Raw genomic sequence first — 27,731 nt, forward strand, 5'->3', positions numbered from 1 at the left:
GTAGTTTGTGCTGTTGGTTGGGTTGAGACACTGCCCGCTATGGAGATGACTGCGCAAGCTACTGCCTTGCTAGTGCTGGTGCCTCCACTCCAGCCGAAGGAGAGAGAGGGAGAGGAAAAAAGCCCAGCTCCCAGCGCTGTTAGACGGTTTTTCCAGGTAATGCACACCTAGCTATGCAGGCTAGCCTCTCGTGGTGTATTTGAAGCTGTAATTTAAACAAGGACATCTGCTTACCGTTGATTTCTAAGCTGAAGCAGTTTAATTACTGTATCATGTTTTTTTTCTTCTTCTAATAAAATAGTCAATGACTGTGGGGAGGGGGGAGCACTTTTGTCGATGTATTTTTAATTTTTATTGTGTGAGATTTGAATTATTTTTTGGAGAATGGGTGAGAAAGCTGGCATGTGTAGTAATATAATTAGCAAGTTTAAAAAAAGAAATGCACCTTTTTTTCTTTCTTTCCTTTTTTTTAAGATGCACGAGGAAGTGTGTATGCTATAGATTTGCAGAGTTTTCCGCCACCTCGGGCGGAGTGGGCTATGTAGGAAGCATGTAGGTCAACAGTACTGTTGCTATGAGGAGAGCAGTGACGTGGCTGCTGCTGCCCACAGAGGTGTCCTACAGTACATCTGCTCTGATGCACACAAGCTGGCTTTATTGCTCTCCCCAGACTTCTTTGTTAATAAGAATGCATACCATCAAGGCTGTGTGTGCTTCTCCTGTACATGAACATCTCTCCTATATAAAAGCAGGGCATAAACGTGCACTGTGTTCTCCATGTATTCTGCCTATCGTGCTAAATCTGAATGGTGAACCTCTGTGGTGTCCACATACAGTCACACCACATGATCCGGACCCCCCACCCCCCCCCCCACACAGTCAGTTGAGCAGCGGTGTCCTCGCGGATGTCAGCCATGCCTTGCGAGTTAACCTTTGAAATCCTCCCTCAGCTGCCCAGCAGCATCTGGCTCTGCTCTGTAACACATCACTACGAGCCGTCAGGGGTCTCGTGATTGGGGTGTGGACCAGAATGGGTAATGAGCTTTGATTGGCTTGGAGCCTGGGTCGATTAACCCCCACCCCACCACCCTCCCTACACATCCTGAGATGAGAGCGAGCCACTCATTCAGTCGACTGTCTGACTTGAAGATTGAATTCTGCTTTGACCTTCCAAGAAGACTCCCCATGAAATATTTATGAGTTCACGCTGGATCGTGTGTTATGATAGAGTTATGTTCTTCCTGGGCCACAGTTCTGCCCACTAGCATCTGTGCTGACATTACACAATAAATTCTACGCCGGCTACTCGCCGTACACACACGTAGGTTGTAAAGTAGGAGCGCCTTGTGTTTGCAAAAGCCTCTGACTGGTAAATGGAGCACAGTGGAGAGGTGTAGTTATCAGGCCCGTGGAGCAGAGGTCCTACAGGCTTGCGTTGCATATATTCAAATAACTCCCCCATGTAAGAAATGCAAGTAATCCAGCCTGGAGGGCAAAACCAAACACCATTTATCATATCCTGACTGTAAAGGGAGCCGGTCTATGGATCACTGAGCAACACAGAGGCAGCCTACAGTGTGTCCTTCTCATCCATCTTATGCTGAAGCTCTCATTTGAGCTGGGCTGCAGATAAATCATACTTCAGGCAGCCGAAGCCCTAAAGCAGTAAATTACAGTCCCCTTTGTGGAAAGTCTGCCAGCTCAGATGGGTATCACAGCTGCACAGATGAAGCGGTACACCTTTGTGCACCGACAGGACAGTCAACCCTTGCGTGTCCTTTGCGTTATCAGATCCCTCTGCATGATTGTAAATGGGGGGGGGGGGACTTAAAGACTGAGAAAACCAGCAGTTTGTCACGTTTAAGAAGGTGACAGTGTTTGGCACCTTTGCAGACGTGTTCAAAAATAACTGAAATCAACAGTTTCTGAAAGCTTGTCTGTGTTGGTGTGTAGGAGGCTCGCATGATTATTAGATGGATTGTGAAGCATGTTTGAAAAAAAATTATTTTTAAATAATAAATATATTGTTTAATGTATAATGTTGAAGTAATAAACACTGATATTTAGCAAAAACTCTCTCCTTTTGCCTTTCATTGACAAAAACTGATTACATGCAGCCGTTTTTGGAAGGCAGCACTTTTTTCTCTTTTTTTAAGGGCTGGGTTAATAAATAAAACTGTTATTTACTACCTTTATCCTCCTCCGAAAGGAGTTTTTCAAGGCCGTGCCCTCGACTGTCCCATGCGGCACTGCAGCGAGGTAACGCATCACCTTCTATTACAACAGATGAGTATCGCACTCCGAGCCCACTCAGCATCTCCCTCAGATCTGTCCATGGGTGGGGTGGGAGTGCTGTGACCTTGGAAAAACAAGCCACCCACAGGAATGACTGTGTCATCATTGTCGTCATCCAATCTGGACCACACACGCACACACGTGTGGAGAGTAGGAGTGGAGTGCCAGATCCGAGCTGGCCTGACTGGAGGAGGATGCGGTGCTGGCCTGTGGGGACCAGATGGCCCTCCAGCTCCTGCAGAGGACCCAAGAGTGTGAGATTCCCACAACAGCGCTTTAAAAATCTTCTGAGCGCGTTCCAAATGCTTTCATAAAGGTGATCAAGTATGCAATATCCTAATATTGACATGTTGGAAGGATAACATTGGTTATAGCAGCAATTACAGCTCCATAAACATAATCCTAGGTGTTTATTTACTGTAGATTAACTGAGGAACTATAAAGTACAAATTTTACCAATAAAAATTGAACATGTAAAAAGAACAAGTTTAAATAACAACAAAAAATCGTAAAGATCCGGATGAAATGGCTGCAGGACCTTGCTCAAAATTCCACATCCATGTTAAACAGCATTACGCAGCAGTGCCTGTGAAAGGATGTCAGGAACAAATGGTCTTACTGATCACGGTCAGTGATACAACTCCGATGTCTGAGAACTAAACGAAATCCAATCTCCCCAACTTCCTGTGCACAAGAAGACAGTTCTCACTAATGCTTCATTCGACACGATCCTCCTTTCATATTCCTGCATGTATATTTAAAGACATTTGTTTTCTTTTGTTTGTTTGGGGGTTATTTTGGCTCCATATTGGGGACTTTTGAGTGTCACAACTGGGGGGGTGGGGGCACTATTAACCAATTAACTACTATTAACCAATCCAGAAACTAACACACACTTTCACTTTAAACATTTGGTTAGTTTTGCCAGGTTTACTTTTCCTCCTGACTCATATTGAATGTTTTATTCAAGTCTCCTGCCATGTTAATTTCATTTACATCCGTGGTCTCTCAGGTATTTCAAGTATTCAGTATGACATCACCGGAGAAGGACCCAAGTCTCAGCAAAAATACTGCAGATATTTGTTTTAGTTCCACAGATGTTTGACTTGCATTGACTGAATTTTTGGGTGAAAAAAAAAATGGCCCACAATTTGTACTTTTTTTTGGTCAAGCAATCAAGTTGTCGTGTATAATGTACACGTACATCCTTTTCAAAAAGTCAGATTACTTCGCTTGCAGCAGCCTCCACCATGAAATCTTCCTTGAGTCTGCTTGGCTATTGTATAAACTAATACCCTTCATCCACATTTTTGCTTCCAGACTGTCTTGACACAGTTTGTCAGAGCGGTGATGGTCTTACGTGGTGCAGATGCTGTCTCCATTAAAGTCTAAGTTCCAGGAAAATTTCTTGTGTTTGATGCATAATCCGTTATATCCGATCGTATCTGATGAGTCATTTACGTCAGCGTTACATCAGATCACCACGTTTTTAAAACATTTTTTTCTTTCATAAAGTTCATCTGATACAGTTACCAAAGAGGCCAGGCCACTGCTTTCCCCCATACTCTGAGCTGTCTGCATCCCAGAGCCAGGATCAATCAACACCATTTATTTTTGAAATCACTGAGGCAGCAGAGAATTGTGGCAAATGTTGATTCATTACTTTAATAGAGCAGAAAAATGAACTTTAACATTTATTTTTTTTTATTGTTCCTATGGGGATCTAAAACAGTACAAATCATGTGTTTTGGTTTCGGTAAGATATGCGTGACTTACAGTAAAAGGAAGGGCTGGAAAAGGTTATTTACATTTTTTACATTTAAATAAATTTACTCAGTTTCACCATTTTCACCTTCAAAATAAACAAAAAGTACAATTTGAACTAAAATATGGAAACCCACTCCTTAACGTAAAAACTGTGTTGACTGCTCAGACACACGAGTTTAGCAATGACGGGTCAGATTTATGCTCTGAGGGACATCTGTAACATCAGAGCGTCGTTACAGGTACCTGTTATTTATACATTTTGATTTTTTTTTTTTAAATGAGAACAATAAATCTGAGAAAAGGTTCTATGAGGTAAAGCAGGGATGTCAAACTCCTTTTACATCATGGGCCACATGCGGCCCACTTTCATCTTAAGTTGGTTTGAACTGAACCAGCGATACTCCTCTCCTTCTGTCAGTGTAAAGACATTTGACTACACATTTAATCCCAATTACTATAAGAAAAAGAAGTGCAATTTTTAATTTTTCTACATGATAAAGAACTGTTGCTGTTGGAAATAAGAGAAATCTGTCAGTGCAAATAAATAAATGTGTAAAAATTACAGAAAAAGCTTCTGGTGGCTCATTACCCCCCGCACTCCTGTAATTAAAAAACTGAAGGTTTTTGTTAATTCATAGAAAATGTCTTCTTTTATTTTTATTTTTACTCATTAAAAAAAAACGTTGAGTGAGAAAACAGGAACCTTTCTGTTTTTATCTTTGTTTATCTGTTACATTATTACCGGTGTTTTATAATTGGCAATAAGGGAGATCTTCATAAGGGGAAAAGCTATGTCCTCTTTCACATATCCCAAAGCCATCCAGTGGGCCAAATTGGAGTCTTTGCCAGGCCGATTCTGGCCCTGGAGCCTTATGTTTGACGCCCTGCTGTAAAGGATGACTACGTAGCTTAATGATGGCACATGCAGCAGGTGACGACGCGCTTGAAACAGCATGTAAACGACAGCTTAAGGAGGAACATGTCTCAAACATGTTTGTTTTCCTTTGTAGAGCTCAACTGATGTTCAAATAAATACAATAGTAGAGAAATAAGGAGCGTGAAATGTATTGGGCCAAAATCTTTTAAGTGTCACTCCACCTGGTAGTGTACTCTTCATAAAAAAAATAAAATAAAAAAAAAATCTCTCCTTAGTAGCGAACGCAGTATCGAAATGGTACAAATGAGCAAAAAATGGCAACTGCAGCATTAGAAGAAACAGCCGAAAGTCAGCAGAAGGAAACTCATTTTTCCCACCCATTTCACTGGGAGATGTGGAAAAGTGGATGGCTGAACCTGGCTAAGTTAAAAGCGTGCATGGAACAGAGCTGGAATGATTCATATTTACAGCAGTCTTTAGGTTTTGGGAGGGTTTTAAACACTGTACAGGTGTTCAGCCAAACACACTTAACCAATGTCTTGTGTTTCGGGTTATTTACATTTTCACATTATTAAATATTGTGCATTAGTTAGTAACAGCAGTCCTGAGATGTCGTCATCTCATTCGAGAGTCCAGGTTTACAAGGTTTGCCCCCCGAAACACAGCTAAGGATGGCTTCCACCAGAATTAAAAAACAATAATAACAGTAATCATTAACAGCTCCTCTTATGATTGTTTCTTTTCAATATAAAAAAAAAGAGAGAGAGAGAGAGAGATCACCCTGATTGAGAATAATCAGGGTTAAACTGAGACAGATCAGGTTTTGATCTGAGCAGAAACAAAAGCACTTTTAAAAGGAGAACAAGGAATGAGGTAAAACTGCGAATGTGAAGTTTAAAAGGTCAAGGCAGGGTTGTGTTTCAGCGACGGCTGCGGTTTCGTAGCTTGGCTAGTTCTGCTTGTTTCCATACATGAGGGGAATGATGTAGACAGAGATGTCATCTCCGGATCCTAATCTGTCGTTGGCTATCCTCCAGCCTCGATCCTTCAGCACCCCCCTCGCTCTCATTATGAGGTCTTGAGCTGCCATCGTGTACCTGAGGTAACGAAAGTGAGAAGTAGTTATGGTGTCAGCATCACACGGTGATATTCAACTAGATAATGATCAGAACAGGGAATAACGGCAACGTGCTGCCATTGAATAAGTGCCTCTGTCCACAGTCAGATGAAAACAAGCAAAAATAATTGTAAAAAAAGTAAAACCATTGAGGAAATAATCGGGGAATCCTGTTAATGAGCTGTTCTTTGACATCATTATCTGAATGTTTGGAAATTTGCGTAATTGTGAGAAAATAACAACGTTCACCCTCTCCAAACAAGACAGAGGTGAGAGGAAGTTCAAGCCTGTCTGCGACTGCAGCTGTGTGGGATGGGTGAACATGCCTGTGCTGATCGTCAGGGTCGCAGTTTGCCAGGAAACAGCCGACCGATTCAGCCACTTCCTGGTTGGAGAGGACGTCCCACAGTCCGTCAGTTCCCAGCACCAGAACGTCATCGGCTCCATGCTCACACTGCGCTAAAGGATAAACTTTGACCTGAAGTTAAGAAAAAAAAAGAAAGAAAGAGCAAGAATTGAAAAACTTTGCTGTTTCTAGGATCCTCATACACCTGTTACAGCTTTATAGACTGAAAACATTGTATAGATGGTAAATTGTGCATTTTAGCAGTGTTTAACCTTAAAAAGCTGCTGCAAAGCACTTTAGAATGTGCTGCACGTTCATCTGTTCAACACGCTCACTCTGTAATTAGTGGACAACACAGTCTTAAGCCTTAGCCATGGCCTCCTAGTGGTTATCTTTAATCTTGAAAGGGTAAACTGACCCAGATTATACCCTAATACCAGGTTGGTGAATCTGAATTACAGCAGTAAAGGCATTTAATAATTTCAAGACAAACGGGATGCAACTTCAAGACTTCAAAACTAACAGAGCACACGATTTACTCTGTACATGAGGCTCAGAGTGAATCCTGGAAGTTCATCTCAGTAACTGATGGCTCAGCTGATACTCAACATACAACATATTGCCTGTCAAAGGTGGGAAGTAATGAAGCACAGACACTTCATTACTGTACTCGAGCAAAGTTTTCAGGTAACTGTACTTGAGTATTTATTTTTCTGACAACTTTTTACTTTTACTCTCCACACTTTAACACAATTACCTCTGTTTTTTACTCCTTGCATATTCATGTACAGGCATGTTATTTTTTGGTTCATGCATTTTCTGGGAATCATTGATTGTTTTTTTTATTCATCATTGGTCCTTATCAAATAGGATTCACTGCAAATCTTACTGTGCATATGATTCATTACATTATACTCAGGGGTTAATATGTTATAATATGTTAATAAGTTGTGATTGCAGAATACAGCACCTAAGTATGTATGTATACTCCTGCTTAACTGACAAATGTATGTACTTTAGCCACCCGTCTTGGCTGTTTCATACAGGACACATAGCTTCGGTACCTCTGCAGGCTGCTCTGCAACCTGCCTCAATCCCAGCTGTTTTTCTTTCTTCCTGCATCTGATTTAATCGGGGTTATATCTGTTGTCACTGACGCCTCTTTTCTGTGCTGCTGCTCTCCCTGCTGCTGGCTTTCAGTGTTACAATGCTTTCCCACAATGCAATACAGAAGGCAAGCAGAGGAGAAGCTAGAAATGGCGTAATAATGAAACATTCGATTAAAGTACACCATCTTAGTGGTAAATGGACTGGTTCTTCTATAGCACTTTTCTACTTTACTTGAGCACTCAAAGTGCTTCTTGCTTCAAGCCTCAGTCACCCACATTCATACAAGCAGTTTTTCTACGCCTAAGTGCTTTCTATGTCTAACATTAACACTCAGAGGGCAACTCAGGATTTACTACCTTGCCCAAGGGTACTTTTTCATGCAGAGTGGAGGAGTCAGGGATCAAACCACCAACCTTCCGATTAGAAGATGACCTGCTCGATCTCCTGGGTATACCATAATGTTTGCTAATGGGTCACTAACCAGTGACTTAAGAAAACATGGATGACTGAACAGCTCCCCGAGTGGAGCCACGTTGGCCATCTTTTATACAGTCACTGGTACTGTTCAAAGATTTGACAGCTTGGAAACCAAAATTTTCATCTATCATTAGCGCTACATGCCAAGTCAAGGGATTTCCAATTTCATTGTCGTGCTTCAAGCAATTCTGGACCAAAGTGCCGGACCACCCAACATTTTTATTGACATAAGCTACTGAGATTATAAAAAAAAAAAATCAATGGCAGCCACAGAGCACCATGTAAACTGTTTTGTGGATTACCCGTACTGTAACAAGTCTCTTAGTGTGGATATCTCTACACGAATCTCTCAAAGTATCAGAAGAAAAATTACTTAGATGATCTTTCCATTTAATCTCTACTTTCTTAACACATCCACCTCCATATACTTGTCTAAACGATGTTGATGGTCTCAATCCTTCAAAGACATTCTGAAGCAGGGAAACTCGTGTTACTGTGGCAACTCTGGTGAGACACAGTCTTTCAAATTACTATGGGCGAACAGAAGCATACTCTGAAACAGCAGGCAAAAATAATACCCAGTGGCCTTGGATGGCTTTTGTTTGGTTGCTTCAAGTAATTCTTTTGCTACTGTGGAGGCGTTGCCTATTCACAGCAGACACACCAACTTAGGCTACTTTAAAAACAGAACACCACACGCAGGCAGCCAAAGTCATTGTAAGATTATTAAAATGAGTTCTGTGTGGATCACAAGACTCCATGTTATGGGGAACCTTGAGATGAACAGTAAGTCAGGCTTTGAAAGAGAGAAACACAGCGAGACTATCAATCTATGAGGCAGCATTTGCTAAAGTCAATACCTCAAAGGAGATTTCAACAGCAACAAAGTATGTCAAGAAGAGGGAAGGACCTGATCCTCTGATTTTTACTCAAATACCTAAATTCTATGTCAAAATGACTCAAACTGCCAAGGTCAGCCTGTTTTATTAGGCTCTATTTATTTATTTTTTATTCACAACCTGAGAGAAGTCTGTAATTCTAACTTGACAGTATGCAGGGAAAACATGTCCCCGCAGGACGTTTTCACATTCCCTGCAGGGCACTCTCCCACACATTTCTTTGAACATATACACTAGTGGATGTCAAAAGAAGTGAATATCAGGAAAAAGTTTTTCTTTTTGAATTTAGAATGTTTGTATATCTTCTCTGAGAGACCGGTGGCCTATCCAAGGTGTACCCTGCCTCTCACCCTATGACTGGGATAGGCTACCCTGAATTAGCTGAAAAAGCTGAAGACTGGAGTTTAAACACCTTTTCTCTCTATTCTTCCTCAAGACTGTAGGACCTTGATTTTCCCATAAAATGCTAATTTTACTTTCATCTGAAGAGAAGACTTTGGACCTCTGAGCTACAGTCCACTTCTTGCTTTCCTCAGCTCATGTCAGATGCTTCTCTGGTTAAGGCATAGGCTTTTATTAGCGTTTCAGTAGCCTCTTTCCTGAAGACCATCTGTGTGTGGTGGCTCTTGATGCACTGACACCATTCACTCTTTGTGAAACTCTCCCAGTTTGTTGAATTTACTTTTCTTAACAATTCTCTGAATGCTGCAGTCATCCCTGTTGCTTGTGCACAGCACTCTGACAATAGTCATGCCTTTCACAGTGACCCTCTGTGACTTTACCCTTAAGCCGATGTTTATTTGTATTGTTATTATTTTTCTTAAAAGAGGCTATTATGGCCCCTTAATGCTCAGGAATACCACGTCTTTCATATAGAAATAATGTTTTTATGTTTTATCTGGAAAAACCTTGACTACACTCATCTTATAGGAACATCAAAAAAGGAGGCTGAACTATGACTGAACTTTGAGTGCAATGAATTAAAGATCAAGAGAATGTGGAGGTTTTCATGCCTACTGCAATCATGTGCAGTGGATTCCTTGCAATCCACTGCACTCTCATCAGAGAGCGAAGCAGGGACCGTCAACACACACGTTGACCGCACAGTTCACAGTGCCGCCTGTTGCTGGCTGTCAGCTGTTACCTCTGCGCTCTCGTTACATCAGGCTGCTGACACAATGAGGGTAATATAAAACTAAAGAGCCCCTCTAAAACACTGCACTACTGTTAACATACTGCCACTCTTGTTGTGACTTTTCCTTTTATTCAGTTTTCTCTCCTCCCCTCCTGACACATGCTCAAATGCAAAGGATTTTAAACCCTAACCCAGACTTCGGCTCCCTCCCCCAGAATAACTTAACATATCTCTCAGTTTTTAGTCATTCAGCAGTTACGCAGCAACAAGGCCAAAAAGGAGTAGGCACAGATTTCCTCACTAACAGTCCAAGCGATGTATGTGCCACAAGAGTGCTCTGCTTTCATCATTCTGTATTTGTGTACCCAAACACCCACTGTTTTATAGCAACAACTTTATGTAACCTGACGGAGGATAGATGCTGTGAAGTGACTGATGGAGGTGACTGTTTAAGAAGAGTGAGAAGGTAAAAAACAAGTACATTACAACTGCTAACATCCAGGTTTTTCTTCTTCCGCTTTGTGACAGACGATGTAATCATTGCATTTGATACAGTCATGTGAAAAAGTGTAACTCACAGAAATCGTTCCTATTAAGGCAGGTTATAAACTCAAGAGAATGGCACACAAAATTCATATTTTGTAGACGATTCCTATTTTTTAAGTGGCTTTAAAATAAGTAGGTACATTTTCAGATTTGTTGCCATAGATTCAAACATCCTAAAGTGTAGTAGATGAATTAAAGATATTGTCTGGCCACAGTAACATTAGACCTGCTTGGTGAGACATAGGCAGCTCTGTGGGAGAAAAACCTCATACAAGCTATGAAGGACACTGATAGAAATGTTGTATTTTGGAGGTTGCTTCGCTGCCTCAGATACTGGGCACATTGCAGTCATTGATTCAAATATGTATTCCGCACCATATCTAAGAGTGTTGGGAGATAACACAAGGCCATCTGCAGAGCAAGGGTACGCAATTTCATTAAAAGAGCACCTCTCTAACTGTTGAGCACAAGGAAGGAGGATCGATAAGGCCTTCAACTTGTGCTGAGGCCAGTGGCCGGGGGAAGCGTTTTATTTTAGGGAAGAATAGATTCAACTGAATACCAGCTGTTTCAAAAAGAAAACCATCTGTACGAAAAAAGAGAGAGAAACTGAAGATGAAAGAGGATATGATGATGCAAAACAAACCTCAAAAGCCACAAAAGCTTAAGGCATTCAAGTTTGAAGGTTTCACTGTGGCCCCCATAGTCCCCCGAAACACACATTATCGGAAACCTTTATATATGTCGTACATACAAAACGGCCCAAGAGTTTCACAGAATTAGTAACCTATAGATAAGAATTACAGGAGAAAATCCACAGAAAGAACTGAAAGACTGCTGTTTACAAAATGCTTTTGTAATCTGTAATAGTTTGCCAAAGGACGGCCCGTGCAGTGTGTGGCCAGTCTTTGCTTTGACCCTGTAACTTTGTTATTTTGAAACTGAAAAAGATGGAAACAAAAATAGCGCGCTCACCATCTCGACTATTTTTGCATATTTGCTGTGGTTGTGTTTGTTAATATCGCCATTATCTATAGCCAGTATTTCAACGATTGTCAAATGTTTGGTTGTTCAGATAAGCCATAAAAGCCAACAACCTCCCATGGGATGTACTTATTTTTTCACATGACTGCATATCCTTGAGAGCCTAAAGGGTGGTAGAGCCTGTTCTTGTCAATACTTGGCGAGAGGCCCAAACCCACTGGACAGGTCGAACAGAAAGGACTTGAATCCTTTTTCCTTCTTTGCTGTAAGGCAACAATTCTAACAACATGACCAAGACAGACATAGAGAAGGACACAAATGTAAAACTGGAGCGTACCTCTGGGCAGCAGGACAGGAAGGGCTTAATGTAAATGTTGGAGTCGTGCACTTTGAGACTGTGGTCTCCGAGGCCTCTCGTGACCCCGATGGTCGCCAGTACGCGAGCCTGGAAAAGATCAGAGGCATTTAAAGCACAGCCTCCGTATGAGTCAAACAAAGCAGCAACAAACTCTACGAAAGGCATTTTCATTTCTGCCCATGACCGATGTCTTATAATGAGTGAGATAGTTGGACTGTGAAAGGAGAAGCAAGGAATGGTATCTAGAAGGCCACAGTGGAAGCCTTTTTAAACTCGGGTCTCCGTTTTGAAGCTTGGTCGTCATTTCTGCTCTTCGTTACAAATTGCAGAGATCGGAGAACCTGATGACACCATGACTGGTGAACAGTTTAGAAACGAGCCAAAAGTTTTGATTATTTGAATCGCTTTGCTTTTAGGAAAATCTTACATCTAAAATCTTGCCTAAACCACCATGTGTAGAGCAGGTCGCACATAAACCAGGAAGATAGATGTCAACAACATCAGCCTGTGGTAATAATTCTACCATTCATTATAATTTTTCCAAATATTTGGAACATGTGGTTAACATTTGGGTTTGTTTAATTATGTCTGTGGGTTTTAGACTTCAGGCACTGACTGCAAAGTATTAAAAACAGCCCTTAGATTTTAAATTATGTTAGTTTGCTCAATTACTTTTGAGCCTCTGAAAATGTGGGATTCTGTATAAAAAAAGTAAATGTAGCACTTTTGATCCATCCACTGAGAGACAGACAGCCATTAGGCATCTAGAGCTAATTCAGAACTAGTTAAACTAACTCCACTAACTACATGTCTTTGGTCTCTGGGAGGAAGCTGGAATACCTGGAGAGAACATGCCTCACAGCAACAGATGGTGGGTTCAAACCCAGGACCTTGTTGCTGTGAGGCAACAGTGCTAACCACTGTACCACCGTGCTACGCTTTTTTTTTTTTTTTTTTAAATCCTGCAATTAAAGCTGAAAGTCTGCACTTCAATCACATACTGATTGTTTGATCCTCCCTGAAGCTGATTCATATTGTCTGGAAATCTCTACTGTACAGAGAAAGGACTTTTAGGCACAAGCAGAGCCGAGTAGGACTGAGCTTGGATCAGTATGCAGAACGACGCAGGGAGAGTGTTTTAAAGTGGCGGAAAGGTTCCTCCAGCAGAGAAAGGGGTAAAACATCCTGGGATTAATTGTAGAGCGCCGGGGCCCAGAGGGCTGCGCACCGGGGCTTTGAAGTGTTCTGGCGTTCCTCTCTCTCACTCTATCTAGCCATCCATCTCCGCTCCTCACTTCAAAGGGAGAGGACACGACGTGGGCACCGGCAGCTGCGCCGGGATGAGTCTGAATGCGGTTGCGGGCACACAGAATACTGTAGGGGTGACATCTTTCCCCTGCTGTCAGTCGAACGCAAATGTACTGTCTGTATGTACGGAAGTGAAAACTGGAGAAGAGCACGGCGAGAGCATATTCAGGTCTATCACACTGCTCCTTTGACCTTTTCAAGTCAAAAAAAAAAAAAAAAAAAAAAAAAAAAAAGAGAGAAAGGTTTCTATACACCACTGCATGTACAGTGTAACTGAATAAGGGGGAAACTCTTGACCTTTTCTTCTGTGTCATTTCCCTTTTTTCAGCAATGACAAGATTTTGTTAGTATAAGTCAGTGTTTCAGTATTGATATATTCAATTAACATATGTTACCCTTCATCAGATCCATCTAACACACGACTCAGATAAGACCATCACCTTACACCTTTGCCTATTTTTTTTTTCTTTTTTTGTTTTTAAATTGGCTTAAAGACATAATAATAAGTCCTTGGAGAGCTTGTCTGTGCTACAGGTTGTGCAGGATTGAAAGAGGGCAGGAATGTCTCTACACAGTTATTTGGGTGATGTGAGGTGGGGTGTACCAATGATGCCCCGGTGAGCTTTGATTACATGCATGGCACACGAGGCTGTGGAAGCACTTCTTACCTTCTTCCCTTCGCCATAGATCAGGGGAAACTTTAGGTCATCTTCCTCTATGGTTTTATACGCCCTGCACAGAGAATATAGAACACATTCATGTTTCTTTTTCCTCTTTATAGCAGGAAGCATACACGTGCCCTAGAGATACTTCACTTCCATACCCCCTCCACCCCCTCTCCTTCCCACAGGCCCTGCTGCTGCCATGAGGGGACTGGCACAGAGAGAGAAAAGGCAGAGTTAAAAATTCACACACACACACACACACACACACACACACACACACACACACACACACACACACACACACACACACACACACACACACACACACACACACACACACACACACACACACACACACACACACACACACACACACACACACACACACACACACACACACACACAGAGATCCTTAGCTTAATTCTCTTACTTTCTTTTTCCCCCATTTCTAACTGATCCTGTGAAGGTATCCCTAGCGACAAAGAAGACGCCTGCATGAGACAGTCTAGGTGCACTGTTGGTTTTCTGCAACCGTCTGCGGCGCCTGCGCATGTACGCCTCTGAAGGTCTGAAAGTAAAGCAGCTAAAATGATGCAAGAGAATCCACACTTTCCATCCTCCTGTTCTCAGAGCACTCTTTAAACTCCCCCCGCGAACTACCGGTAATGAATAATTTACCATTTTCACACTGGGACCAGACAGAGCTGTGCTGTGAGGAGGAAGACTGTACAATACTCGCTGTATTCATCTCAGATCTAAGAGATACACTTTTCACCTTTACAGCTCGGAAAGTCGAAGTGAAGAAACCCAGCACTCTTGCTCGTGATGCGTGTGCTCCTACTCATCTGCGAGCAGCTGTACTTCACAGGAGCAGCTGTGTAACTTTACTGTACCAGATACATAACAAAACCCAGCCAATTTCCACGAGAGCTGCCAGGTCAGAGTTTTCCATTCAGAACTCGCACCAGGTGCTGCGAATAAAATTCTGGCTCTTGAGCAAGCGCTGACCTGGATGAAAATACAATTAGAAACACAGGTTTCTCTTTATTTTAGCCGTCAGATCACAGGGAGCGAGGAAAAGAATATTCAGAACTGTCATAAAAGCGGCTTAATGTGGATCGGGGGATGCTTTTCATGTAGGGAAAGTTCCTGAAAATAAACGTTTAGTTTGAAAACATGCTGCTAAAAAGACAAATGTTTCATTTGTGAATGTGACCCAAGTCTGCCCAGCACACCACAGTCCATGTACTTCAGATTAGCAGGGACCAGGATGGTTTCTACATTACTGCTGGTTTCACTCAGAGAGACCATATGTTTCCACCTTAGGCGAGCGCTACACTGCTCCACTCAGCACTTTTTTTTTTTTAACTGTGAAAAGCAAGAACTATCACAGAGAACACAGCCCACAAACACAGGAATACAGTCTACAGCCTCGTCTAAGCGAGGAGAGCTGTATTACCAAATAAGAGCCTTCAGAAGGATTTCCTCATCAGTTTCTTAGATCTAAAATAGCAGGACCGATGATACGAAACTTAAAACCAACTACCGAGAGAGGGTTCACAGTTTCTGTTAAAAAATAAAAAAGAAGAAGAAGAAGAGGTGCTACTTCTGCTGTGTCACTCAAAACTTCTTTTGTTTTACCATTTCACCTTCAAGATTTGTTAAATCTCCTGAAAAAAACAACAAACAAAAACTACGAAACAGAGACACGCATTTCTGTCATTATTTCAAAGATGTCTTGGATAAAATCCCCAGAGCCCGCTGTCAGGGACGGCCTCCCCCTCGAGACGAGTGTTTACAGCGAATCCAGCCTGTCTGACTTGAGATAACAAGAGTGTGACAGAATGAGAAAGATGCACATTAATCCTGTTATGATACCTGCTCCTTGCTCTGGGACACGGAGTTCTAAAAACGGCAGAGAAAGTTGTTCAGGGGCCGCGCTGTTTGACCACACCGACAGCTTCCCAGCTCAGGGGATGTTAGAGGTGGGCGAATCGAACCATTGATAGTGTCAATGCCAACGCTTGTATTGGTATCAGATCAATTGGGCACGTCTATTTTATTTATAACCTACAGTACAGTGCCGTAGAGGCAGGTACATTTACACTCCAGATTGTCAAAAAACCCAAATCAAAATACATGAAATGTAAAGTAAAAATAAAAATCAGTGATTTAGTGGTGAAAATGGGTTCAGAATTGGCAAATTAATGATGATTCATGTCATCAATCTCCCCTACATGACCTGCCTTTTATTGACCCTGTATTTGCTTGGTATTGGATCAGTATGAAAATTTGCAGTATTGCAAAGCACCGCAGGATGTTTGGTCGCCTGATACATTGCAGCATGTGACTAAAAGGGGGGCGGGTACACCAGGGAAGGAGGGCAGAAGGGGTTGTGTCATGTTTTCCCTGCAGGTGACTAAAAGGTGGACAGGAGGAAGAAGGTGGTGTCACCTCCACCCGCTGCAAAGAGGGGGTGACAGAAAAACATTGGCAGTGCACGCGCTGCGTCATAACTTGCTTGCACACTGCTATATATACACACCTGTCAACAGATACTGAGGTGACATTGTAACGGGCCTGTGTCAGCACTGGATGAGTCACACAAATTAGTGCAATTGACAGTTGGTTTAAAAAAAAAAAAAACTTTTTGGCCAACCTTGATAGATTGAGTGGTGCTTTCAAGAGCGAAGCAAGGCCAGAGAAAATGGCAGTGACCCAGCGACTCCTCTAATGCAAGCTGTAGGCATCAGTCATACCAATACAAAGCCATAATGGAAAAAGAAAGAAAGAGCAGATGGAGGGCTGGAAGACAGAGAGATTCCAGGCGGGCGAAATTAATACAGCACTTTGTGAAGTTTTCAGCACTATGGCCGTTTAGACGCATCGCACGCTATAATCAGGGAGATATCTAATCAGCCCCCAAATTCATTCATTCTGCAGCTTGACAACAACCCAAAACATGCATCCACAGTCATGAAAAACCATCTCTAGCAACAAGGAGGCCTGCAACAGATGGTCTGGCCCCCACAGAGCCCCGATCTCAGCGTCTTGGAGTCAGTGTGGGATTACATGAAGAGAGAGAAGCAGATGAAACGAGGCGCGTTTTCCCGAGATGCCTGGAAAAATCTATTTGCCAAGTACCTTGAAAAAAGTGTTTGCCCACAAGAACCTGGTATTGTTTTCAAGGCTGACCATGGTACTTTCTTTTTCTTCTTACATACAACACTCTGTAAGAAGAAAAGTATCACATGAAGACTATTCACATCAGACTTTTGAGTGAGCCACTGATACGACTGTTTGTGCTTCACAACCATTCACTGTCATTCATCCCTTCCCTCCTTTGTGACCAACACAACATACCGATCATCCTTCCTTCATCTGTTTATCGATCTTTACATCTTACCTCAATCCACTTACTTCTCTTTCTTTTTCCTCACTCCAGCCACCCACCCTCCCACCCCTCTTCCCCAACCTCCTTCCCTCCCTCCACCTGCCCGCCTGTGTTACCGCAGCTTCTACATCACGGCGAACACGGCCGACTGCTCAACATCCATCATTCTGTGCAAATAAAACAGCCTGCCATGCCGGCCAATGACCACTATTACAGCCTACGATGCCAACGCCAGAACCTCAATCTGGTCCAACTGGCTGAGGGAGGGGAGGTAAAGAAAGCGAGGGAGGGAGACAGAGAGGTGGGCTGCAGGCCTGTATGCCTTCATTAGACTGCAGCCTTGATCACGGATGCCTTTGAGGGAATTGGACGCCAGCGTACGCCCACGCGCTCACAGCATGTGGGCACACAGGCTGCACATACACATATACATGCACAGAGAGAAAGCTGAAGAAAGATTAAAAAAAAAGAAAAAAAAGATAGATCCTCTCTCCCTATACAGCATATAATCTGCACCTATAGACGATGACACAGTTAAGTCAGAGCCATGCACTTCAGATCAATTAGCTACAGCAGCTGACAGGGTACTAATTTAAGACCCAGACTTAGTCCGGGTGAAATTGAGCCATAACTGGGTTATGGGTAGAACCTGATTAAAAATACATCACAGGCTGTCTCTGCTGCTCAGACAGTAAGCAGGCAGACTGAGTGAGAGTTTTGGGCCCAATAAGAAGTGCAGCCACTGACTGACCTACATCTGTTTCAACTGAGCAGAGCCATAAAACACAACTGCATGGAGGTGGAGTCAAAAAAATATATACTGCTCAACTCTCGTCAGTCACCCACTTCATCCTCAGTTCACTCTTTCCTTCGATAGAAGTGTCTCTCCTGTAAATGGGCCTGCATAGCAACACGTGTAGTTTTCTAGAAACATTACAAAACATAAAAGACACAATAATTAGCTCTGCCAGTCACTGCATGGATTCTGCTTAGTAGCTCAGCCAGCTCTGGATTGAATGCTGCCAACGTGTGTCGCAGTGCAAGTGACGCAAACGGCATTGAAATCCTATTTAAGAGCCCAGAGCATCCTGACTGAGATGTAGAAGTCTGATTGGAATCACATTAAAAACCAGGCTTTCTAAACTGAAATGCCTTTTCCACTCTATAGTTTTGGGATTTTTAATAAGGGATCGTTCTATATATCAACTTAAATGATCTGTAATTATTAATAGTGGATAAAAACTGTTTTTAAACTATATTTAACTATATCACACCCTCTCAGTGTCAGCAGAGGTTACCAGTTCAATTTCCTAAAACAGTGAGTCTTTTCTAAGAAGTAGTCACACCTCAAGTAGAGCACCAATACTGACTGTGGTCCACCGCCACGAACCAGATACGTGAATAATAATAAGAATAATAATAATACACCTGCATTTCGAAACAAGCATCTGGTTTCGAGCGTTATTCTTTTCTCACCCTTCTCTCTTTACGTGTGTCTGTGTGTGCTTGCATGCATGAGTCATTAGTTAATAATAATACAGTCATATCCACAAACTTCATGAAAGGCTCTCTGAAAGTCTTTCAAAGATTTTATTTGGATATTGGCTGCTTTTTCACTCATTTTCAACCCCATCCTTGCACCTGAGCATTTTTAGAAGAATGTTTTTTTCCCCCTTGTTGAAACACTTAAACTGACTTATGAATTATTCAAGCTTTAAAAGCGGTCAAATCGTTATCAGGATGTAAGGAGGAAGTCAGCTGAGAGGTAAAACACTGAGTGTCTGTAGCCATCTGTAAAACATGGCGGAGGCTCTGTCATGGTTTTTGGCTAGTCTAAATTTTGATTCACAATGCAACACCATTTGGAAAGCATCTGATTGGCTAAATTTATCAGCATGGCAATGAACCCGAACACACTGTCAGTGCTGTAAAATCATACCTGAATAGCTAATCTCATAGGCTAGCCTCAGCAGAATGAAGACCTCAACATTATTAATATAAGGAGTGTTGTGTTTGCACGTATTTTTAATAAATCAGTAACACAATTTCCATTTTTTTTCATTTATAGAGCTTTGCACTGTTCTATATGTTTAATTTTGTCATCCATCTTGTGTTAAGTTACCTGGGTAAATATGCTAAATTAGCTTTTTAATCGTAAAGGTAGTGATGAAGACCTTACTTTATTTCTGAGTGTTTTTGAATTGCAGTAATGCTAGTTTAATAGATTTTTTTACTTTTTCCAGCCATGGCAAAAGCTGAAGATTCAGCAGAGATAGCTAAAAGCTTTAGTAGTCCTACAAAATTAAATGATCTATCCTTGAACCCATTTCTACACCAAGAAAATGTAAACACAATGTTTATACAATATATATAACCTTCCCTGCCTCCGCTTCTTTGGTGCCCTGGTCTCAGCTTTTTCTGTTTGTCAATTCTTAGTGTTTATACATTTTTTCTATTTCCCTCCTTTTCTCTCCATCTGTTCATTTTATATTTTTCTCTTCACTTTAGGACACAGAGCTAGGCCTTTGCTTTGCCTGCTAACACGCAAAAGAAGAAATACCAAGGACAATTGCTGACCTCTTTATGACAACTGATGACTTGAATGGCTTTTTTTAAGTAAAGTTTCTTCTCCCCATTGTGGCCAGTGGGAATTGTTAATAATTAAGTACTGACCTTACAATCTAAAGTTCCCAAGATGATTGTGGAGTGCAAATACATTTGAACTGAATTACTCAGTGAATGGGACACAGATAATCTTTTTTATAGGGTACATTGCACAAACATCTATCGAATGTAAATAATAGTCTAGGCTGCAGAGATTTCTCTCAGAAGGCTCATAAATGCATTCAACCAGATATGTGGCTAAATAACATTGATAGCATTTCTAACAAATGTGAAGGACTTGAGTGCAGAAAACAAACTGTTATCCTCCCAGGTGGATACTGGACACTGACATACATTCAATCAGTAATTTAAAAAAAAAAAAAAAAAAAAAAAAAAAAAGTATTAGTTAACCCACCATCCTGACATGGTGAAGTCACGATACAGCATCCTCTTCCCCACCTCCTTCCTCTGCACTCTCCTTGGGAATTCCAGATGTGTAAACTCATTCCCTAATAAGTGGGGCTGCATGTAGGCCTTTGATATGAAAAGAGAAAAAAAACAGAAAGAGAAGAAGATTGACGTGCCCTAGGGATAGGAAAAACAATTCCATAGTCTATTAAGCTGGCAAAGAGAGCAGGCCGTGTAAGAGAGACAGAGCTAAGCATAGCTGGTGTCTCAACAGGAGGGGAGGCCAGCTCTGCTAATATCTGACAGCTGTGCTTGCTAGAAAGGAGCTGAGAAAGGTTCTTTCTTACCAAGAACTGCAGTCGCTGCCTCTCTGACTCTGGTGTGAACTCTGCTGACATGGGAATGACTTCCCCAGACCGGATAATGATAGCTCTGAGGGAGAGGAGCAGACAAAGCAAAACTCTATTCATCCAGGAAGGGACACAGTTGTTCCTGTAGGCTAAAGGGCACAAGGAGGTGAGCGAGAAACACAGAGACAAAAACAAAGATGATTGAACCTCTTTCGAATTTGTTAGTTTTCTCACATACAAATAGACAACATTTTAATGAAAAGGGACAGAATATTAACCAAAAATCCAGAACAAATAAACACGTTACATAAAAGTTCTAAATTAATTTGAATATTATTAAGGGAAGTAAGTGTTTGATCCACTACAATCTGCTGCTACACATTGTGTGCCACACAAGCACACGACCAGATTACAATCAACCAAGCAATTAGAGATACTCCTGATTATAGCTCATTATGTCCACAGACACCTGCCCACAGAATCAGTTTAATTCCCACAGTGGAGGGGATAGCCGTTAGACCATTAACAAGAAGCGTCATGTGAAGCTGACCACTGTTGGTGTGATTATTCGGAAAAAACAATCTCTCTTGGTCTGGAGCTCCGTTGTAAGATCTCACCTCATTGGGTGAAGATGATCATGAGAAAAGTGGTGGATCAGCCCAAAACTACACAGCAGGAGCTTGTAAATGAGCTGAAGGGAGTTGGACCGCAGTCACCAAAGATGACCCAAAGATGACCATCCGCATAGAGGTGGAAGCATTATGCTTTGTTCGTGTTTTGCTTGGGGATACTTATTTTACTCAGTGACACACAAATCAATGTATATTTTTATGCAATGTGTTTTTTCTGGATTTTTGGTTGATATTCTGTCTCTCCATTAAAATAAAACCAGCATAAACATTAGAGACTGTTCCTCACATCCAAGCGAGCAACCTCACAAACTCAGCAGGGGATCAAATAATCATTCCCCCCCCACTGTATCTTACATATACACTCATTGCATGCGTATCACACCTGCTGTCCCCAGCATTCCCCACATAGAGGTTGCCGAGTAAATAGACGACCACCAGCGCTGTGCAGCCACCTGAGATGTTGTAGACCGCCTTCTCCTTTTCTATCTGTGAATCCTAAAAAAAGACAAAACACACAGAGACACAGACAGATTACTCTTCTGATGATGAGGACACATAATCCACAACCGATCCTCCGCACACCATCGTGTTTCTAATCACCACAGCTTTGAAGAACTGTTTTTCCCCATACAGCTTAAAACTGATACTGAGTAAAATATTGCCTTGATACTTAAATCCTGCCATGATGCCATTATTAATTATAGCACCATAATGAATTCATTTATCAAGAGTGCCATAAGTCAAGGAGCAATAAAAAATAATGGAAACCAAAAAGGACAGATGAGAAAGTTTGGAGGGGCCCACTGATTATTACACCAGCTAATTAGCCCAGATTAATTTGGTGCTAATTAAACCAAAAATGATTTGAAGAAAACCGTGCCGTCAGTTCATTCATTAGATGAATAATTAACCTGTCACTGAATTAATCAAAGCACTAACGTAAATTTGAACCAAGCCGCTCAGACTGCATTTAACCCTTTTTTTGTGCTCTCCGTGTCCGTCTGCTAGTCTGCTAGTAACGGCTCCTCTGAGTTTTTTTTTTTTTTTAAATCGCACTACAGAAGCGGAAAGATATTTCAGGGAAACGAGTGACCCCATCAGGCACCTCATTCCCATCTCGGCGTTACTATCAACAGACTGAGTGGGGCCGATAATGTTGGCAAACACATTTGCAGCAAGTCCATCCCCAGCACGTTTTTCCCATGAGGGATGTCACCCCTTACTAAAGCGTATCGCCCTCTGCTCTGCCGCCGACGCCCTCCATCTGAATAAGCAGCAGTGGAATGCAGCGTGTGCGCACTCTGTGTGCATAACTATGTGTTTGTGTCCAGATGTAAGATGCATTAAGTGTGAATCTGAGTGCGCGCGTGTGGGTTGCACTCCAGCAGACACTCCTGGGGGTAGGGGGCTGAAGGAAGGGGTTGGAGGATAGGAGGGGTGAACAAATGTGTCCTTCACCCTGGATGAATTATGAATCCATAGCGAGCTATGCATATTTATCCTTGCTGTATCCAATACCTCTTGCTGCAGGCAAGTCTTCAATAATGAAAATGTCTGCATAAACATCTACACCTTTCTCCTGTGCGCCTGAGCCAGGAAGAAGCAACTGAGCTTTAAACCAGAAGGCAGACAAAAAAAAAAGAAAAAAAAGAAAAAGAGGTAGAGCAGTTGAACGCTCATACATGCTCATCTCTTTATACCAAACTACTATAAATGCCGAAGCGCGTTTTGCACAGCCCTGCATCTTTGTTTCCTGGAAGGAAGAAAAATACCATCAAGTAATACTGGTAGGTCTGACATCCCTCAGTGTCACATCAGTCGTGCAACATATCAACAAACTAGCCAACATACCAACAATTAAAGGGACATTAGGTGAATTAAAACAAATTTAATCTGACATTCTAACAAGGAGAGTCCAACCACAATTAAGCGATTGTTTCCCACTTCAAAGTAAGCAAGTATACACAAAAGGTATCGTATGATTCACGCCTATATCGCATCAGACAGCTGAATCTCAACTCAGTGAAACACAACTGGGAAAAAATTTCATTAAAAAAATCTTTTAGCTGTACGCACCCATCAACCAATCAACCCATCACCCATGTTCGGTATGGAAGATGACTACCTGGTTCTGCCGGATTTCTTCCTATTAAAATGAAGTTTTTCCTTCCCAGTGTCACCAATTGGTTGCACAGGAGGTCCCTCTGATTGTTGGGGTGTTATCTGTATTATTGTAGGGTCTTTACCTTACAACATAAAGCAGCTTGAGCTCACTGTTGTTGTGATTTGGTGCTATATAAATAAAACTTAACTGAATTAGATTTTTTATGTATAGTGTGCCCATGAATAATTTGGATGCTGCTGTTTTAAAAAAAAATCTTTAAGTTGCTCTAAAAGTCAAAAATGGACACAAGGTAGACTCACATTTTGTGTGACTGCATTTTCGAAGACCAACAGCTTTTTGTGTGTTGGTCTTCCAGTCAGGAAGGCCACAGCGCTGCTCAGACCAGCCTTATCATTTAGTGAGTTTACTGAATCAGTGAGAGAGCCCAAAGCTATTAGGTCTAAAAGCAGGAAATGAAAAGAAATAACTCAGGACAGTCACAACAGAAAAAGAGGATTAATGTCAGGCAAGAGAGCTCTCATGATCGACAGTGTGGCAGGTAATTAACGGAATTAATCATTTTGAACTAATTAGCGACAGCAGTAACTATCAGTTGGTTTTGAATGCAGAAAAAGACCTTTGGGTGAAATCGTTTTGCAAATTAGAAAAACACTCCTGGCATCAAACACACTCACACAGCTACAAGTCTGTTTGACAGGTACCTACTGCTTACTACTGCTATACTATGGCTGTATGAAAAACAATGTTTTCAAATGACTGTATGCAGTCCTGGTGGAGGGACTCAAGTGAATGATATGAGGATATGAGGGATGAGTCAAGACATTTGCACAGTAGACTACTGTAAACACACAAAACCACCTGTAAAGAAGCAAAATACGTTTCCCAAACTTTCTTTCCAAGAGTTTCGTGATAAATACTATTTTTGTGTCTGCTTGATAAATATACAGCTACAGTAAGCAGCTTGTTAGCTCAGTACAGGCTATAACTATAAATCAAAATGTTACACTGTCACATGAGAGGTTATGTGCAAAACTATTTTAAAGCTCGGGCCACAACACTTTCAAATAACCTGTGTCTATAACATGTAAGCATATTTCTCTCGTTCTCACTCTTGGGTATTTATAACTGATGAGCTGGTATTTCAGCCAATTAAGCTAATTAAGCTAACCTTGGTTCCAGTCTCTCTGTTATGCAAGCTAATAGGCTAGTTTAAAAAGTCAATAAGCATGTTGTAGCTTTTGAAAATGTAGTTCTAATGTAAGCTTACAAATCAGAGACCAAGCCCTACAGTTCAAAAATAGTGGTAAAATGTACAAAGACAGCATTATTATGGCTAAACTCGATTATACGATGTATACATAGTACGAAGTGTATAAATGATATGATCTACAAATAAATTGGACAAAGGGGGATAAAAGGTGAGTGAGCACTGACATATTTTCTGCCCTGGCTTAAGATACAGCTCAGCTGATACACCTCCGTCTATCAGCTAACACTGGTTTTGATATTTACACAGGGTTTATCAGGCTTCAACAGTCCCTCTATTTCCAATAGGGATGTGTGCCAGAACTGAAGGTGGAGCCTGCTGATAAGATACAGAGATAGAGTGAGATTTTTTTATGATACCAAACCTTTCCAAGACTCCCTGACACTTTCCATTTTCTTTCTTTCTTTCTTTCTTTCTTTCTTTCTTTCTTTCTTTCTGGGGGGGTAAAAACGAGCTTCTTTGAACAAAAACAGGACTAGATGCTTTGAGGGGTGAGACTCTGCCAAAATCAGCTTTGGGGAAGTTTCTGAGCAGGAGCAGAGCTGACAGCGTTTTGTTCCAAGACGAAATGTGTGCCATTTGAACCAAACTGCATCTAATTTTACGGAAAAATGATTACTGAAATTAAAATAAGTGACAGCTCGGGAGGAGAGTAAGTACTGTAATTAGAACCCATTGTGTTGTAAGAAAAAACACGCTGTGACCACCTGAAGAAACAAATTAGTGTAGCACTGAACAATGAACCTAAAATACACCGTATGTGCTTTAAAATATATGCTTTAAAAATAGCTCTTTCAAGGGCAAGTTCGGGAGGAGAAGAAGCCAATGTTGGTTTCAAGTAGAAAAAAAGAGTAAGGAGGACTCAGCCAGCGGAAGAGGACACCACAGAGAATGTGCTGCCTTTTCGGTGAAACACTGAATTGAACCCGAATCCTGATTTCTACTAATTAATGCCACAATGTTCAACAAATGTTAGCCTGACATTACACAACACACTCCGAATGTGTTTCAGTAATCACCCTGAAGGTTTTAAAAAAACATCCCTCAAAACTTCGAATCAGCAGTTCAATAATCAACAATTCACAGATGAAGTTTTAGTTAACTAATCCTGCAAAAAGCATTGCTGTACCTACAAAGACAGAAGAGCACCAGTCCACAATTTCCCATTGGTTGGCAGTGCAGTGCGGCTTCTTAAACATTACTAACCGCACACTACCACCTAGTGGTCAACAAATGGAAGCACTAGACGGCATTAAGCACTGATTTCTCCAGACTGGTCCACACTGCCATTCACCAATATCCAACCTGTGTTTTTATAGTTAGAATTTATGATTTTGCAATCATGGGTCGGCATTTTATTAAAGGAGAATTCAGTGTCAGGCCTAGCCTATTACAGGAGGGGGTTTACATCTACTACACAGACATTAGTCTAAACATGGGGATGTGTAGTTTACACAAGGAGACACACATTGGGTTGTGTTATGAAGAACATATCACCTAAAAATCTTCCAAATCAAAGATGTGGTGACCTCTTGTGTATAACACAGAAGGCCAAAGTAACGTTCCCAGGAAACACACGTTAAGGGCTAAGGGACAAAATGATTCCAGCTTTAATCATTAGTAATTCCATGTTTGAGGTACAGGTGCATCAGCAGTTAGTTCTCACCTGTTTTACTGGAATTCTGAACATACTTAAACATTTTTGATTCAGTAAACTGGCTGACAGGCATTATACTGTTTACAAGGGAAACTTTGAATGACTGCGAATGAAACCCTCTTTGACTTAAGAAGAATTTAATCTCCCTATACAGGCGTGCATAGGATCATTACAAACAATCAAAAACAGAGAGCCTAAAGGTGAAACTGAAAAAGCGAACTTTGACCCCTCAATCACACAGGCTAGCACTGTTTTGATTAGCTCTGCTCTTGATCCCACGGGTTAAATCTCAAGCATCCACTTAAAGCGCAGCCAAATGGTGAGTGCTTGTGACCTGCAGCAGCTTGTGGCGAAAGTACATTACTTCTCCTGGCTCTGCTACTTGCTGTCTGACAGGCCTCTGGTAAAGTTTACAGCGCGTGATCACACCATAAGTACCTTATCACCTTTAACCAGCTGTCAGAGACGCATAATCTCCTCTCTAAACTGCTGGAGGAAGATGCTCGAGACAAACTCATTATAATTTGCAGCCCTGTTAATAAAGAAACAGTCAATTTAAAAGGTACAATGTGGAAAATCTCACCACTGGATGGCAGCAGTTGGCTCTTTTTGCACTGGTTAGCTGCTGTTAGCCAGTGTTGGTGAAACTTCCTTTGATCTAACACTGCTGGACTCAGACACTTAGTAAAGAAACTCTCATACAATGTGAGAAACTGTTTATCAGAGGGAGATTGTGTCTTTTAGGAGCGTAATATTAGCTGGCAAAATGTTAGCTTATGATTGTTGCTACGTAGCCACCTCATTGGCAGCTTTCGGGAGACAGTAGGGTTCCACGTCTAATCTGCTGACAATAAGTAAGTGTCACAATATTGGGAAAAAATAAGCATGTTTATGGATGATTTCATGTGTTAGAGCCCCGACTTTGCATCAGCAGGTGAGGTGGAAGAGGATTGCATGGAAATTAGGGAGAAGAGAGAGCAGTGGTAGAGGAAGCAGATGAAGAAGACAAAGATGTAATGAGAAAGAGATGATGAAAATATGCATGTGCAAATGTTAAATGGTCATACAGAGTTTGAAAGAGCCATTTGTGATGTTTAAATTCAAAGGAGCTTCTAATGCAATTAGAACTGTGAACCCATCTCAGCCACTGTATTTAAGAGGGTGGAGCAACATGGCAGTTTCCACAAGCCTGCTCCTGTGTATTTTTAATGGATTAATTCAAGTTTATGAAAATGCATCAATTTGTGGAGCGACGTAGTTGGAGTCTAATCAATGTATATTTATGAGTACAACATTTTTTTTCTTTTGAATAATCTCAAACAGTGACTTACTGTACCTTTAAGTTTTGAAATACTAATACATTGTAGGCTCTAATGGACAAAGTCATTTAACAGTGTAGCATGTAATCAT

General features: G+C 41.5%; 1 protein-coding gene across 3 annotated transcripts in view; it reads right to left on the bottom strand.

Moving 5' to 3' along the window:
• Window positions 1-3,941: 3,941 nt before the first annotated feature.
• ppm1h (protein phosphatase, Mg2+/Mn2+ dependent, 1H) overlaps window positions 3,942-27,731 on the bottom strand; it is a 49,244-nt gene continuing 25,454 nt past the window's right edge. For all 3 annotated transcript variants that reach the window (XM_031728774.2, XM_039615694.1, XM_039615695.1), the window contains 7 exons: window positions 21,655-21,767; window positions 20,638-20,722; window positions 20,298-20,416; window positions 13,888-13,951; window positions 11,891-11,998; window positions 6,383-6,534; window positions 3,942-6,036 (listed from right to left, as the gene is read on the bottom strand). In XM_031728774.2, the coding sequence (XP_031584634.1) occupies window positions 5,889-6,036; window positions 6,383-6,534; window positions 11,891-11,998; window positions 13,888-13,951; window positions 20,298-20,416; window positions 20,638-20,722; window positions 21,655-21,767 (789 nt within the window). In that variant the 3' untranslated portion in view covers window positions 3,942-5,888. The remainder of the gene's footprint in view (window positions 6,037-6,382; window positions 6,535-11,890; window positions 11,999-13,887; window positions 13,952-20,297; window positions 20,417-20,637; window positions 20,723-21,654; window positions 21,768-27,731) is intronic.

Source organism: Oreochromis aureus, linkage group 7 (genome assembly GCF_013358895.1).
Source record: "Oreochromis aureus strain Israel breed Guangdong linkage group 7, ZZ_aureus, whole genome shotgun sequence".
Classification (NCBI taxonomy): Eukaryota; Metazoa; Chordata; class Actinopteri; order Cichliformes; family Cichlidae; genus Oreochromis; species Oreochromis aureus.